The sequence below is a fragment of the Protopterus annectens genome, chromosome 3.part1, assembly GCF_019279795.1.
Source record: "Protopterus annectens isolate FY-2018-M chromosome 3.part1, PAN1.0, whole genome shotgun sequence".
Lineage (NCBI taxonomy): Eukaryota > Metazoa > Chordata > Ceratodontiformes > Protopteridae > Protopterus > Protopterus annectens.
In genome coordinates, this window is record NC_056732.1 from 1075437842 (window position 1) to 1075455165 (window position 17324).

The following is a 17324-nucleotide window of genomic DNA, read 5'->3' on the forward strand; positions in this document are numbered from 1 at the left end:
ACATAGCTAAAATAATTGGAGATGGATGTTTAGAAAAGGGAAATAGCAAACTGCATAGAAATAAATGGAATTTGTAGGAACAATATATGTTGAACAATGTTCAGGAGGAGGAGGAGTGAAATATAAGGAGAAGCAGGACTTGAGCAATTTATTTAAGCAATAACCGACGACGTGGTGTGGTATATTTGAAGATTTACCAAATGTTGGCGTGATTAAATAAAGCCAACCATGGGTAACTTTCAATATACCACAACAACGGAGTCGGTTATTGCTATTATACAATGGCATTATTTAAGAAACAAATACTTTTCTTAAATAATGTCTTTGTATAACGGCGCATTACTGTTCTTCCGGTGATGGTATACTTACTGCTTCCTTGTGTTGATGTACTGCATATGGGACTTGGATTTGTATGCATACCCAGTACATCAGTGCTTTGAAACGGTAGCAATGGATAAAAGAAAGTCTCTATTGCTCCGTTTTTTCTTTTTTTTCTTTATTAAAAAAAAAAAAAGGGTTTGGACACTATATCAGCGGAAAAAAGTCGGGGCGACTGGAACGTTTTCCGTTGGTATATTGTGGGATTTACAACGGGCACACTGGCCAATCAGTGTACACGTGGGGGTCATTGTATAATTTATGTTAGAGTATAGATAATTGTTTAAAAGAAAACATGTACAATGCATGAAAATGAAAAATGTTTGCTACGGTTTGTTTTCTTTTCTATTATTGTATGGTACCTACGTCACTGTCTACAACATAAGAATTTAACAAGTGTGTTTTAAAAAAAGTGGCACACCAGTACATTTTGCATGGCACACCATTGGGGACCAGCACTACAAATGTCTAGTATCTTGATCAATGATACCATAACCTTACCTTTTTATATACATTTCTGACAGGATTTCTTGTAAACTAAGCAGAGTTACTACCTTAATGACAAATGCAGTTAACATTTCTAAAATATATGTGTGTGTCCGTGTATCCCCAAGTATCACTGTCCCTTCTCTTGCCACTGCTGCTTCAACAGCTTGTAATAGCATGTGTCATGGTTTTGGCAGTCTTCTTTAAAAAAGGCATCAAGTTTAGGGTTACCACCTGTCCCACTTTGAGAGGGACAGTCCCCCTTTGGGCAGTTGTGTCCTGACAAAAAATATTAAAAAGAGCAAATGTCCTGAGATTGTAGAACATAATTATGTCCCACATTTTATGTAATAGTTGCATAAAATAGTTATTTCTGTATCTAAAAGACCTAAATGTTACAAGAAACATAATAAGTAACTAAACTGCTACAAGAATAAGGTTTTATTTAGGAAAAAAGTTAAGTTCTATCCTTTGTACTGACCGTGGGTATGTGTCGGCCTCTAAAATCCGGTGTGTCCTGCAAATGTCCCACTATGGCCATTTGAAAAAGTGACAACCCAAATCAAGTTCATGAGCTATAATGGTGGCAGTTTTCAAGTAGTCAGCTTTCCATGCCGGGATTCTGGATTACTTCTGCTGTAGTGTCACCTAGTGGTAAAACACTCACATTCTTCTGACCTGTCTAAGAATTGCAAAAAGCAAAGGAAACAAAGACTATTATTACAGCTTTAACTCTACATAGCTTCAGGTACATAATCTGGCAGATTTGTAATACAGTTTTATTAAATTTGTTCTAGAAAATTCTATATATTCTTGTATGCATTGGTCTACAGTCTTTGTATAAAAAGGGTGTTTTTTCTCCACTTAAGATGAATATTTTAACAAGCGTGTTAAATCCTTGGTAAATTAAAATTTTTTCCAATTAGTTTTATCATCTTGTGGTTCTCTATATTTGTGAATAGAAAATGCCATACATATAAAGTCTTAATCTAGTGCTCTGTAGGTCTGAGAAAAGACTTAGCTTGCTGACTTTTTCAGAAGTGTACTGCAACAGCTCGAAAAGGTTAATGACCTGTATCACTGAACTAATGTAACCATCTCCTTCCTCCTCCTTGCTGTTTTACAGATGAAGAGGAAGCCCTGAAGTCGATTATGAAAGATTTGGCAGCTCTTGGAAGACAGGGTGGAATACTGGACACATGTAATAGGAATAAAAACAGCTCCATATCTACTAAACAGGTCAGGCTAAAATATGTAAAGCAAATAGGCTGTTTATTACATAAGTCCTTCTGTGTTACCATGTTATATTTAAAATCTACATGTATCATTATTCCATGATAAGGGAAGTGAAACTGATGGACTGAGCCGAAGCCCTGTTTATCTCATATGGTTAACAGAAAATGATGTTCTGTATGCAGCTGTTCATAAATGGTATCGTAGTATTAGCAATGTATATTTTAACTCGTCTGCATTGTGATTTAAGCAAGTGAAGGGTTGCTGCAGTAGTTTTGTGTGAGTGTATTGGGGGTGTTGAAACAAAGCTTTTAATGAGCTCTCAGGCTTGGGACAGGTGAATTGAAGCAATGCTGTACCCAGGACAAGTTGCATGTGCAGTTGACTAAGGTTAGCCTAATGCTGGGAAAGCAGTGGCTGTTACTACTACTTGGGAAACTAATATCCATAGTCATGTATGGAAGCACATACTGGTTAGCTGAACAGCAGATTTACTATCGTCGGACTGGCACCTCGGCACCGTAAAAATCCACTGCCAATCATTAGCAGACCTGGCGACCCCTAACCGGGAAAAGCTGAAAGACATTACTTTTACTGAAGACATGTGCATCTTCCTTCTAGGTTGGAGAATATGAGTTCCTGTAGCAGTCTGAGCCATTACTGTTAAAGGTTGGAAAATGGGAAAAGTAAATATGTATCTGTTTTTATTTTTGTTAACTTGGTAGGTGGACTGGTTCAAAGAACCCTATTTAGTCATGACCTAGGTCAAAATAAAAAAGATCATAAAGGCATACAGTATCTTAAAGCAGAGGCAACAATTGAAAGAATGCATGCAGTAGGTAAAACTTACACAATACACTAAATATAATGAAAAATTTGTACAAAAAAAAACATGCACAAAAAGTAAAAGTGTATGCAGTAAGTAAAAACTAATTATAGCTACTTATATTTACTAAATCTAAGATCATGCAACAGTGGAGAAAGGAGTAAATTCCCAACTCCTACTGTACCACAACCTCCCAATAAGTAATGCTGACATTCTTATATGCTGCAACAATTAGTAAGACAATGGGAGGGGTCTGTATTAGTTTGCCGAAAGATATTTTCAGCTAACACCTCTTCAGTGACACCTAATCAGCGAAAATCACATCCGCGATTTCCAGAATTTTCCCAGTGCAATGAAATAGTTCACCAACCACACAACTTTGCCCTTTTCCCCACTGTAGTGCAGTCTTGGAGTTGGTATATATAGTTAGGGGGTCTGGGGAGCAAAGCCCCCCCCCCACTTGGGTGGGTTTGATTTAGTGTGTTGTGGGTTCCGTTGTGCTGTGGGGCAATTGTTTCATTGCCCTGTGAAAATTCCACAAATCGTTGAAGTGATTTTCCGTGATTAGGTGCTTGCTGAAAATGTCTTTCGGTGAACTAATATAGACCCGATATGGGGGTAAAGAAAAAACAGGATTGGGCTGAGGAAATTACATTTGGTTTAGGGTTAAGATGAAGGTTTGGAAGGGACATATGGGAGTCATTTGCAGTTGAAAATAATAGAGGGGAGACAGTGACTGAGGTCTAAAGGCTAAGGCAGACAGAAATACATGCATGTAGTCTGTTGAACTTGAGGGGAGTCTAAAATCAGCTTGAGAAGGAGGATGAAAGAGGAATTTCATAAAGGAGGGGCACATTTAGAGAAAGATGTTTAATTGCTGAAAAGGATAGCAACATGATCTATTTAGAAAAAGAAACCCAAGATGCTGAGACTTGAGGAGGTAGGAGAATTGGGGGAGTGTACTAGGAGAGTGTATTGTGTAACAGGGTAGATGTTGGGGTAAACTTGTTCATGGAATAGTGAGCTAACAGAAAGCTGGTTGTTTCAGTAAGTGTTAGATAGTTTATTTTAGTTGCTGATAATGGTGCTGTTTGTTGTTTAGTTGTAAAGTGCAATAACAAATATTGTTACATGTTAGCTGTGAGAGAAGTAGGCCATCAACTATTTCCTTACAAGAGTCCAGGGTAAGACGTCTAAGGATTTTATATGTAGGTTTTCAGCTGAGTGTAGAGAGTTTTTGACTGTAAAATCCACATAATATTGCAGTGTAAGCAATGAGTTTAGGATGACTCCAAAGTACTTTGTAGGACAAGACATGTAAGGTAGGAGGTGCCAGAGGAGGCTTTGTTCCATAAAGGATAGGAGGGCATAGGTTCATAGATTCATAGGTTATTACAAGGTTAATGGCACAAGAGTCTTTACAAGCCTAACCAATAATACCCAGCATATGACAGTATTATATCTTAATTCCCCTGAAGTAGGATAGGGTAGTATCAGGGTAGTGGGTCTGCTGGTGTTGTAGCAGGTCATGCCTACTCATCCTGGTGGACTTCTTTGAGAAGGTCACCAAAGCACTGGATGTGCCTACCTTGACGTGGCCAAGGCATTTGACATAATACCCCACTCAGGCATTGCTGACAAACTTAAGAGGTTAGGCACAAACCTATATGTCACCCATTAGGATAGCCAACTGGCTCACAGACAGGACCCAGGAAGTTAGAATTGGAGAGTCCACCTCTACAAAGAGGCTAGTCACAACAAGCGGAGTCCCTCAGGGATCGGTCCTGGGACTGCTCCTTTTTGACATTTACCTCTCTGAAGTTAAGGCCAATGTCAGTGGTCTCTGGATGACTAAATTTGCAGATGATTGCAAATTTGGAGCTGTCATTGAATCCCACACAGACACAAATGTTCTGCAGGAAGGGTTGACACAGACAAACAACTGGTGTTAGAGCCATGGACTAAATCTAAATGTCAAGAAATGCACAGTAATATCCTTCAGGAAGTCATCCACCCCTGGTAACTATCATATTGACAACAGACTCCTTAGAGTTGACCCAGTAGTCAGGGACGTATGGACACACATAGACAGTAATCTAGACTTTGACCATTACATGTCTACAGTAGTGAGGTAATCATTCTATGTTGCACAATCTATAAACAAAGTTGTAGTGTCTAGGTCCAGGGAAGTCATTGTTCCACTGTATTCAACATTCATCAGACCAGTCATTGAGTACAGTGCCCCCTTTGGTGTGTACCTAACCAGGCATATCCAACAACTGGAATGTCCACAGAGGTTCCTCACTAAAAGAATATAGGGCTAAGTAACATGTCCTCTGCAGACTGTCTCAAGGCCCTATCCCTGTATTCTGTCTCCTATAGGCTGTTGAGGGGAGATCTGTGCCTGGCATACAGGGCACTGTTAGACCCCACTCTGATGGACCTCAACAAACAGCAACTGAACTACCCATTCTAAAAACTTAAACCTTGCCTGTGATATAAATAGGGCCTGATAGAGAGACAGGTATGTATCCCACAGACTACCTTGTCTCTGGAACAGGCTCCCCATCCACGTGAAGCAAAGTTCTTCCCTAACCCAATTCAAATGTAACCTGGACACTTGGATGGGGAACAGGAAATTCATCCCTGGTTTGGCACCTGTGTCTCGAATGGGCACAGGTAAAGTGTAAATGGTTCATCTTCCAGGCCCCTGTTTGTAAATATTTCATCTTCCAAGTCCCTGCTTACACTTATCAAGGGTAACAGAACTTGTCAGAAATATGGGATGCATGCCTAGGCTTAAAAAGGCCCTTGTGGTCGTTAGCCTAGTAAACACCTATGAAGCTATGAGTCATTTTACAGAGTGCCTCTGTCTGTAAGGGACATGAGCAGTACCCTGGGAGTGAATTTACGGTCCCCATCCATTTATCCAAATTCTTTTTGAAGAGAGTGATGGATGGGCTTTGCTTTACAAAGATGGGAAGTTTATCCCATAGATGAGGTAGCCTTTGAGATATCACTCTGTCTCTCCAGCAAGTTCTGTTACCGAGTCACAAATAAGGCTTAGTTCCATGGAACGTGTAACCCTCGTATAATTTTTCTTGCAAATATATAACATTTTCATCTGGGCTGGTTTAGAGAATGCCTTGTAAGTCAGGCATAAGGCACCTTTCAATAAACTATATGAGATGTTGTAAAGGGACAGGGCCTTTAGTCGGTCTGCATAAGACATGTATTTTACGCTTTGTATTATTTTGTGAAAAGCCTTTTGGGCTGCTTCAATTGGTCTAAGTGCTTGGTTAGGTACATACAGAAATGAGCACTTTAATCGACAATGGGCCTGATGAGGGCCAAGTACAACAGCACTATGATTTCCTTTGAACTTGATGCTTTGCCTGAAAGGTTTCCTCACTACCATAGCTACTTGGTGGTCAAAGTTTAGGTTACTATCTCTATCTGTGTGTATAGGTCCTAGGTCCCTCACCACCACTGGGTCCACTTTAAGGGGTGCGCTATCAGTATTGTAATTTGCAGAGATATCTGATTTACTGAAGGGTATGATTACACATTTTTTAGCATTTAGTCTCAGACCATGGTTTTGGCACCAGTCATTTGTCATTTTTAAGACAGTCTGTAGGATTTCAACATCATTTGGGGATTTAGTGACTGCTCCTAGCTTTCAGTTGTCAGTGAGCTTGGTGAGCCAAAAGCCCCAACATTGGTCTTCATTTCAGGAAAGTATATACCAAGCAGGCGGAGTCACAACATTGAGCCTTGTGGGATACCACCAGTAACAAGTTTGTTATTGGATGTGGATTTACCTATCCGAACAAAATTTGTCCTGTCAGTGAACCAGTTTGCTATCCATCTGATGATGTAGGGGGTTTATGCTTAACTCAGTAAGTTTATCTGTGATCCCCAAGTAAGGGAGCGATTGTGTCAAAACTTTTGGTCAGGTCTAGATAAGCAGTGTGTACCATTTTACCTTCATTCATGGCCCTGGTTTCGTAAAAGCAGGCAAGACCTCCCTATGACAAAGCCAAATTGGGTGTGGTCCAGAGTTTGGAAATTTCCTGTGCCATTATTGATCAGGTCCATGATAATTTCTCTGCATGACCTTGCAGATAAGACTGATCAAGCTTATGAATCTGTTGTTCCCTGGGTCAGTTTGCGATGCCCACCATTGCTATCAATATGTGATGGCCACCACTGCCACCAATATGTGACATCCCCACACTAGGCCAGTAATCAATGAGCCTGAATCCTCACCACTGACAGTGGAGAGGGATGTGCACTTGGAATAGAAATGGATAAACTCAGTATTTCCAGATGCAGACATGCCTGCATCAAGCACAATTTCCCTAAAGAGCACACAGCGAACACACTCAGCCTGGGGTCTGGATTTCTCTATACATGTCTCCCTCCAGGTCCCCAATAAGACTCCCCACTGGTACAGCTGTAGGCTTAGGCCCTCAGCCAAGTATCCAAGTCAAGTCCTCCAGGACCCTCTCTGTAAACCCAGAGCTTCATATCCCTGCCCCAAGTAGCTGACACACACACACACACACACACACACACACACACACACACACACACACACACACACACACACACTATGAGAATTGATTTTACACACACACACACATACACACACACACACGCGCGCGCGCGTGCGCACACACATACATACACACACACACACACACACACACACACACACACACACACACACACACACACACACACACACACACTTGGGAAAGGCTCATTCAGATTTACCTGCTGTGCCTCCTTCTGCCCATAGTATAAGGTAGTTATCACGGCCACGGACACTCCACAATCAGCTACTCTGAGGCTCTTAACATAGGACGTCCAATTATAAAGTGCAATATTAATGCTAATACAAATGATAATAGTTGACCAAAACAGCTAAGCCTTCTGGAGTGGCCCACACAGTGTCACCAAATAAATATAAGTACTCTCAAAGGTTATATACTTTCTACAAGGACCAGCCACAATAAAAGTTTTAAATACATTTAATAATAAATAGTAAAAAACATGAAGTTATTGAATATATATTTACAGTAAGTCACAGTGTTCATATCATAGAAAATATTAAAGTTAACATTGATGGGCAGACTCATACAAATAAAGAAAAACACTCTCTAAACTAAGCTTCACTATATTCCTGACTAATCTAAAAGAATTACTGTTCCCTAGTTAAGTTACTTACTACCGCAAGGCAAAATGCTGTGGGTGAGGGTCTTTCTAGTCAGGTTCCCCAAAACAGAATGTCCAATACTCTGAGATTTCTCTTTGTAATATCTAAAACATAATTTCTAAGAGGGCTGGCAGAATGACCTCATCTGATTACCTGACTCAAGGTTCTCACAGTATTCCTATTTGAAGCTGAGACAGGAATTTAGCATAGACAGCTACAACATACATCTAAATGTTTATGGCACTGCCTGGGGCTTCCCCTCTTTTTTACTAAGCCAATGAACCAAGGCTTCTTCCCAGACCTAGCATCTCCAGTCCTGTTCAGCACTGTGGGTGTCATTTTAATGGTTTAACAGCTCATTTACATTTACCTTATTTTTCTTAAAGTACATTTAATTCAGTTGCCATATTACATGTACATTTCTTTTCATTTCAGCAGGGTGCACTGTTGATGCATTTTAACACAAGCAAACCTCACAAATGCAGTTTCACCAAAAACATCTATATAAATCAGTTTGACATACAAATGACATACAGTTCTAATACATTTGTAACACAAGCATCTTGCATAAATCAGTTTGATATTCAAGAGACATATTATTCTGTACAAAACTCCAGTTGGCTGTGCTGGCATTTGCCCATATGGTCATACAGTTGATGGACTCCCCTTGTGCAGAAGTACGGCTGTTGCATTCCTCCATTCCTCTGGGATAAAGCTCGTCTAGAAGCTGTGCTTAAAGAGGGTTTTTAGTGGTTCTGATAGATTCTGTTTTAAGCTATTTAAGAAGCATCCTAGAATGTTGTTGGGACTCATGGAGGCTGTGTTTTTGGCTTTAACAAGCGCAGTAAGGACCTGTTCCCTTGTAATGATTGGTAGAGGATGGCTGTGGGCATTTCATTGGGTGTGGTAGAGGGTGATGAGCAGGAGAGGTTTGAACTGAACTTGTCAGGCAGCAGGTTTGCTTTAATTTCAGGCTGAGTGTAACTTTTGTTATTCATGATTAACTCTGCACATTGCTGAGCATTTTCCCTGAGGTTGCAAATGTAATAAAAAAAAAGCCTTACAGTTATCTTTCACCTGGGAGGCTATCTTTGCCATATAGTTTGCTTTGGCAGATTTGACCAACACTAGACTGGTGAGTATCTTTTTGCACTGTTTTGTCGGCTGCTTGTTGGCTTTGGATAGGATTATTTTCTTTTTGTTGAATAGCCTGTTTATGTTAAGAGTCCACCAGGGTGGTTTATTTTTGCCAGTAGTTATAGGTTTGACTTGGGCAGGTACTGCCTCCTCTATGCAGCTATGAATGTGGTAGTACAGTGCTTTTGTGTACAGCTCAGAGTAGGCCTCTGTGTCATCTGGGTTCAGAGGGGCTTGGAAGTTTAATAAGCTGTCACTTATTTTGAAGTAATTGGCTTATCAAAGTTCTCAACAAGTTTGGAGGTTGATGGGAGTTCTAGATTAGTTTTAATACTAAAGGAGATTATTTTGTGGTCAGATCTTACCAAGGAGGAGTGAATACATGGGAATGAGCAGCATCGCCCCCATGTTTGTGAGTACTAGATCTAGGATATTTGTACCTCTAGTTGGGGAGCTAACTAGTTGCTCCAGTGTGTTTGTATTGACAAAGCCCAAAAACCTCTGAGCAAGTGAATTATGGGTTGTATGAGTCTCTCAGTTTATGGAGGGGTAGTTGAAGTCACCCATAAGTATGGTGTTAGGCTGAAAGTTAAGAGATTCCAACAGGTTTAGGTAGGAGGTGTGATTTTTCAGACTCACATTAGAGGATCTGTAGCTAGCAAGTATGTGATAGGGGGTCACACATGTGGTTAGTTGGGTATGGAGCAACTCAAGCGAGTCATGCTATTGGACCAGTCTAACAGTGCACTTGATGTGTATGAACACCGAGACAACCTCCTCCCTTTGTTTTATCCTGAGCTAAGGGGGGGTCAAAAGGTGTGAAAGGCATTGTAGCCTATGTAGTTGGGGTGCTTTCCATTATTTTGAACCATATTTCCATGACTGCACATATGTCTGCATTTTTCAGCATGAGGAGTGATTTCTGGGAGTGCATTTTGTTTTATTTAAACTTTTAGCATTGAGCAGCAGTACCTTTAAGTAGTCATGCATGATTTTTGCTAAAATTGGGGGGGTTAACAACTTGGCACAGCCTAAAAAAGGTACTATGGAGATAGATAAAGTTTTTGCCAGTATCCAGAAGCCAATTCATGACAAGTGCAAGCCATCTCTGGCAAAGCATCATGATTTGTCGATCATGTCTCTCCAGGCTGACAGATATTGATTCCTTTTGTTGTGACACCAGAAACTAAGCCAATTGCTGAAGCCAATCGTTTTTTACTGGTACTGTGGCATTATCACTGGTGAAAGTAGGATGCTACTCAAGGTTATATTCATACACACCTAAGACACATATTCAGAGAGCTCCATCTTGTATCGCTTCATATAGTCCAGTGAGGTACATCTTAGGTCATTTACACCCACATGGACTATGACAGTGCCATACTGGTACTTGTGGTTTAAAGACCTAACTGCATGCATGATCTGGCGGATCCTGGCTCCAGACAGACAGCTCGCTGTAATCTCCTCCTTGTTTAGCCTGGTAAGGGGGACATCAGTATGTCTTACAATCGAATCCACAATGAGTAGAATTTTTACTGTGTGGTGTTTTGCCTTATGGGCTTGGAAGCTGGGCTACTGTGATTTTCAGTTATATGTTGTGTGAGAGGCACTTTCTTTTTTGTGAGTGTGTGGGTCCACTGAGAGATGCTTTTAGGAGGTCTTGGAGGTTTGGGTAGATTACACGTGAGTATCTCCGCATATGTGGGCTATGAGTTTGTTCCTTAATGTTGGTAGTGAGTGTTTTGGGTGTAACACTGACAACCTGGTTTGCATTTTCTGTGTGTGTATGTGAGAGCTTTGCCTCCAGTGACATTGTGTATCTATATCTTTCACACACTCTGTTTGTGTGTTCTAAAACTAAATGGTTGTCAGTGAATAAGAGGCAGTTACTACACTGCCTCAGGATGCCCATATCCACCAGGCCAGAAACAGAGTTGACATGGAAGTGCGTGTCCATTATATCAGATCATTAGTAGATCGGATGGAGTAGGGGAGCGTCACTTGCAGTGATGTTGTCCTGTGTGCAAAGTGACAGCTGTATGAGCAGCTATGAACAGTGGAAGACTATGGAGAGTGTTTCTATAGAGGATGTTAAACTGGAGAGGTTTTCTTATATACAAAGCATGGGCGCAAATGCAAGGATATTATGCCAGCAGGATGAAAGACCTTTATACAGTTAAGCCCTCAGGTAGTCAGATAAACAGACAGTAAGTTTTCTACCAGCAGTTCCCAACTCGGATGGGTGCACCATCAGAGTGCAGAATAAATCCCTCTTAATGTAAAGCAAACTGGTTTTGAGCTCAAGTGCAGTAATAAATGGTTTACAACAAAAGGCAGAATTCCTGCAGTATCAGGAATTCTTGGAAATAATTTCTCAAACTTCTACAAACACAAAAAAAGTTTTCAAATTTAAATATTTTGGCAAATTCAAGAGAACTTTGGCAAACTCAGAACAGCTTTTGCAGTGTCAGAGGAGGTTAGGACATATCTGTTACAACATCCTAAGAGCAGTACAGTAACAAACAGAAGGCATTTCTTTAATAAGTGCAGGTTGAAAAAATATGATAAATTCAACCAAATCAGTAAATCAGTAAATGCAGCACAGAACTGTTAAATAGTACTGAGACAGTTAGAGCAAAGTGCAGAAAAATACTTGTATCAGTTTTGTATGTCCACTGATGGTTTTAGATGCAAACCAGGGTCTTGTAGTCACAGGTGGCATGAGCTTCTCCGTTGTGTCAGAGAGCATGGAGTTGTTTTCTGAAGAAATGGCAAGAAGTCTGTTATTAAGGGACCACTTAAACAACTTATCAAAGTCAGGATGAATGCCGTTTTAATACAAGTACTGTCATTGCCTCCTTTTAAAGAAAGAGAAGTGGGACAAGAGAGTGGGACACATGGTCAGCCCTTGGAGACTCCAGATTGTAGGACACCTATAGAAGAGAGTGCCAAACTGGATGGTTTATTAGAGAGAGAATTATAAAGAACAACTTGGTTGCATTATTAGAAAAAAACATTGCAAAATAAGCAATAGGTTTATAGGTAGTTGCTATGCTTGCAGTCCAGGGTATCACTGAGGAGCCTAGCCCAGATTCCCAGTTGCCCCCAAGCACTGTCTAAGAAACTTACTAAAGGTCATGCAGTAGGCACACGAGGGCTCAGGTAATCAAACCGTGTACCAAAGTAACTACAGGTCACAGCCTTAACCCTACATGTCAATTGCCACACAATTAAGAAGGAGTGAATCACTGACACGATAGAAGGCACTTCTCTAAGTTGGCTGATTTATATATATATATATATATATATATATATATATATATATATATATATATATATATATATATATATATATATATACATATATATATATATCTATATATATATATATATATATATCAGGCTGAAAAGATTGAAAATCAATAAACTGAAAAAAATATATATTTTTTTTGCAGGGTGTCAGGCCCCTCCATACCCCTTGCTACTTATATATCTACCAAATCTAGGATCACACGTCAGTGGAGAAAGGAGTAAATTCCCAATTCCTTCTGTACCACAACCTCCCACTAAATAATACCAGCATTAAATAAATAAATAAAAATAGATGACTATTCAATCACTTGTGCCGGCATTACAAATGTTTGATATTGTGAGTGCTTGCCTAAAGGTCTGGTTCACATACGTATATTGGTTCTTTTACATACATATTCACAGTGGATATAAAAAGTGTACACACCCCTGTTAAAATGCCAGGTTTTTGAGATATAAAAAAAAATGAGACCACAATAAATCATTTCAAAACTTTTCCCACCTTTAATGTCACCTATAACCTGTGCAATTCATTTGAAAAAACAAGTCTGTAAAATAAAAAATGTGCAATAAGCTGGTTGCATAAGTGTGCACACCCTGAAATTAATACTTTGTTGAAGCACCTTTTGATTTAATTACAGCATTCAGTCTTCTTGGGTACACACCTGCCATCAATTAAAGAGACTCTGATTAACCCCAAATGAAGTTTAGCTGTCCTGCTAGGATTTTCCTGACTCAGTTGCCTGCTACAGCAAAAGCCATGGTTCACAGAAAGCTTACAAAGCATCAAAGGGATCTCATTGTTGAAAGGTATTAGTCAGGAGAAGGGTACAAAAAAATTTCTACCGCATTGGATATACCATGGAACACAGTGAAGACAGCCATCAAAAAGTGGAGAAAATGTGGGACAATAGTGATGTTGCAAAGAACTGGATATCCCTCCAAAATTGATGAAAACACGAGGTGAAAATTGGTCAGGAAGGCTACCAAGAGACGTACAGCAACACTGAAGGAGCTGCAGGAACTTCTGGCAAGTACTGGTTGTGTACTACATGTGACAGCAATCTCCCATATTCTCCATATGTCTGGACTGTGGGGTAGGGTTGCAAGACAGAAGCCTTTTCTTGCACAGAAAAACATCCAGGTCTGGCTAAAATTTGCAAAACATTACATCAAGTCTCCCAAAAGCATGTGGGAAAATGTGTTATGGTATGATGAGACCAAAGTTGAACTTTCTGGCCACAATTCCAAAAGGTACATTGGCGCAAAAACAACACTTTGCATCACCATAAGAACACCATCCTCATGGCGAAGCATGGTGGCGGCAGTATCATGCTTTGGGTTTGCTTTTCTTCATCTGGAACTGGGGCTTTAGTCAAGGTGGAGGGAATTATGAACAGTTCCAAATACCAGTCACTTTTGGCCTAAAACCCTGAGGCATCTGCTAGAAAGCTGAAGATGAAAAGGAATTTCACCTTTCAACACAACAATGATCCCAAGCATACATCCAAATCAACAAAAGAATGGCTTCACCAGAAGAAAATTAAAGTTCTGGAATGGCCCAGCTAGAGCCCAGACCTAAATCCAATATAATATCTGTGGGGTGACCTGAAGAGGGCTGTGCACAAGAGATGCCCTCGCAATCTGACAGATTTGGAGCACTTTTGCAAGGAAGAGTGGGCAAATATTGCTAAGTCAAGATGTGCCATGCTGATAAGATTCCTACCCAAGAAGACTGAATGCTGTAATTAAATTAAAAGGTGCTTCAACAAAGTATTAGTTTAAGGATGTGCACACTTATGTAACCAGCTTATTGTACGTTTTTTATTTTTTATATTTTTTTCCCCTAACAGATTTGTTTTTCAATTGAATTGTACAGGTAATAGGTCACATTAAAGCATTCCATGACATGTGAGCTATTAAGTGTCACTCTGATCAATGTTTAGTGGGCCTTATTCGCTACATAAGATAGTAACACAAAGGAATGCTTTCTTCAGCAGAATAAACACAACAGGAATGAATAACTTGCAGTGTAGTAAAATTCTTTGCTGTTTGTTATGCTTCGTTTCTCATGCTTTATTGGCACTATACTCTTTTCCTTATGAGTCTTTCCCCAGACTCCATACCTCTCTTGGACTCTAGGCCAATCCTTCTCCAGAAGAGCAGGCCAAAGTGCAAAAGTGGGTGGTTTGCTATAATTGTAACAAAGGTCAAATAACATGTAGTGGAAAGGTTTTTGTGGGAGCAAAAATAAAAAAGAGAAAATGCATAAATGAGTGAATGCTTATTTGAGTGAATCACATATGGCTGAATTTAGTTGTGTATAGTGTGGGTAAATAACAGTGTGCAGAAAAATTAATGTTTGAATGAAAAAGTGGTGGTTATGAAGATGTGCAGGACTCTGCTGTAGCCAGTGCTGGTCAGCAGCTGCAAGTGTTTCCAGGTTAGGGTTAGAGTAAAGGTTAGCTAAGGGGATAGATTCAGTGTTGTACATGTTTTGTGTTGTCTGTGATCTGTGTCGTATTGTCTTTTGCAGTGATACTGTTAGGGAAAGGGTTTTTAGTAATGTATCTAATTTTGTAATATGTTATAAAGATTTGTACTACACCATTTCTAATACAAATGTATTAGTCTTATTCATCTATTCTTAGATAAATTTTTCCTTTTTCCTACTGAAATATAAAAGATACAATCTTGGACTTGTACTATAATTGTTCAAACTTATGTACCAAATTATACTGTTATTGTCTTTGTCTTGACCTTTTATGTTGTTGTAATTTGTGGAGCTTTTCTCCCCGGGCCTCCTCTGAAAATGGACATATATCCAGCTGGACTAGCCCAGTCAACAAATGTAAAATAAATAAAATAAATAAAATAATGTGTAGGATTAGGGGCAGGGGTAGCGTGGGGGTTATGATTATGGTTATCACACATCGCTGATATGGTGCAGGCAAGTGAAGCAAAACAGAAGATATAAATGCCATTCTCCAAAAATGGTTCATATAGGAGACCACAAGGAAAGTATTTCTCAGGTGGTTAAAACACGTGAGGGATGTTGGAAAGAATCACGTGAGGGATGTTGGAAATAACGCCCTTTAAAGTCTTGGAGGTAAGCATTCTGTGGATTGTCACCAGCAAAATGCCCAGGATTTGAAATTTGTGGTATTGTTTCGGTCACCTCCAGGGTTGGTTGTTAGTGGCATGAAGAGATAGTTGTGTGCATCAAAATCCTCGAGGTCAATGTATGTATGCTCTTAGAGAATTCCTGGTCAGATGTGAGGACAGTATCCTGGCCCACTCAGCTTGGAAACAATATTCTGTAGTTTCCTACCTCTGAAATGATACCAAATAGACCTTTACATTGTCTTTCATTCTGAAATTTTGTTTTCAGAGATGTGCTAGTTTGGGGATTCCCAGTGAGCTGGATGGTTGGCTTATTAAACTGGATATTTGTTGTTAGCAGCTGCACAAGTACTGGTCAGTGGCTTCACTTGTTTCTTGGAGGTAGCCAGTGCTGATCAGTGGCTACATTTGTTTCTTGGAGGCTTTGTCAGGGCTAGTCATTGTCTGTACTTATTTTTGAAAAGCTGTACTAGAGTTCACTACAGTGTCACTTATCTTTCCATTTTAAAGAGAACGCATAAAAATGTTACCAACTAAAAATTTCTTCTTACATCAACCCTTCTCACCGCCATAAGGATCCTTTTTATCAGAGCAAATCCATAGTCACATGGGGTTTTAAACAGTTCTTGGTGGGCAGGTTGAAATTAAAATAACCACAGCATCATAATGTAGAAAATAGGACTTGCCCCCATGCAGTACCTATGTTAGCACTTCTTTTGAGTTAGAGGGATTTCAATATTTTCACCTTTCAGCATTTTTATTCAGTATTATGGCTTCAGTATATCTATTTTCAGTACATTGTCACATACCATATGTATACACACACACACACACACACACACACACACACACACACACACACACACACACACACACACACACACACACACACACGTATGTATTGTACACAGACACAATGCAAGTGCAGAATATCAGGATGTGAGTTCCACCCATAATTGCTGCTTCTCTTGCTGCACAGCTGCTGTGCAAGTGTTGCATGCATTATATGTGCTGTATAAGTACCATAGCTTAGATGACACCTACATCTTTATGTAAATCAAGTGAGGACTGGTTCACACGTCAAATGTGGTTTAAAAGTTCTGTGAGCCGCGCTTCTCACTTCTGCATACCGCACAGAACACTTCAGATGTTTGCTATATAAAGTTATATAGTGTAGCACAAAAATACACACACACACACACACACACACACACACACACACACACACACACACACACACACACACACACACACACACACACACACACACACACACACACACACACACACACACACATAGGCAAGTTTATCTGTGCTACTTGCAGTAAGCATAAATGCTGTCTGTCCCCCCCCTTACACCCATACAGAGTGGCATAAGTTGCAAACCTTCCACATTTACTTACTTCCTGGTTTAATTGCAGGAAACACAGGGTGCTGTTCTGTGCACACTTTTACTGTCACTTCCCAGCACAGTAGTGTTGTACTCCTTATCCAAGTGGGGGTGAGTAGGGTGTGTTGCAGTACTCTCCTTCCCTTCACTGATCCTCAGAACAAGGACTGTGTGGCCTGCCAGTGTGCGTGGGTTGTACAGACTGTGATGATTTGTGCACA

At 40.0% G+C, this 17324-nt stretch overlaps 1 protein-coding gene across 1 annotated transcript in view; it reads left to right on the forward strand.

The window, feature by feature from the left end:
* The window catches only part of LOC122798357 (mitogen-activated protein kinase kinase kinase 3-like), a 749834-nt gene that overhangs the window by 153809 nt on the left and 578701 nt on the right, over positions 1-17324 (forward strand). Inside the window, exon 2 of the mRNA XM_044067209.1 lies at positions 1991-2103. Within this exon, the coding sequence (XP_043923144.1) occupies positions 1991-2103 (113 nt within the window). The remainder of the gene's footprint in view (positions 1-1990; positions 2104-17324) is intronic.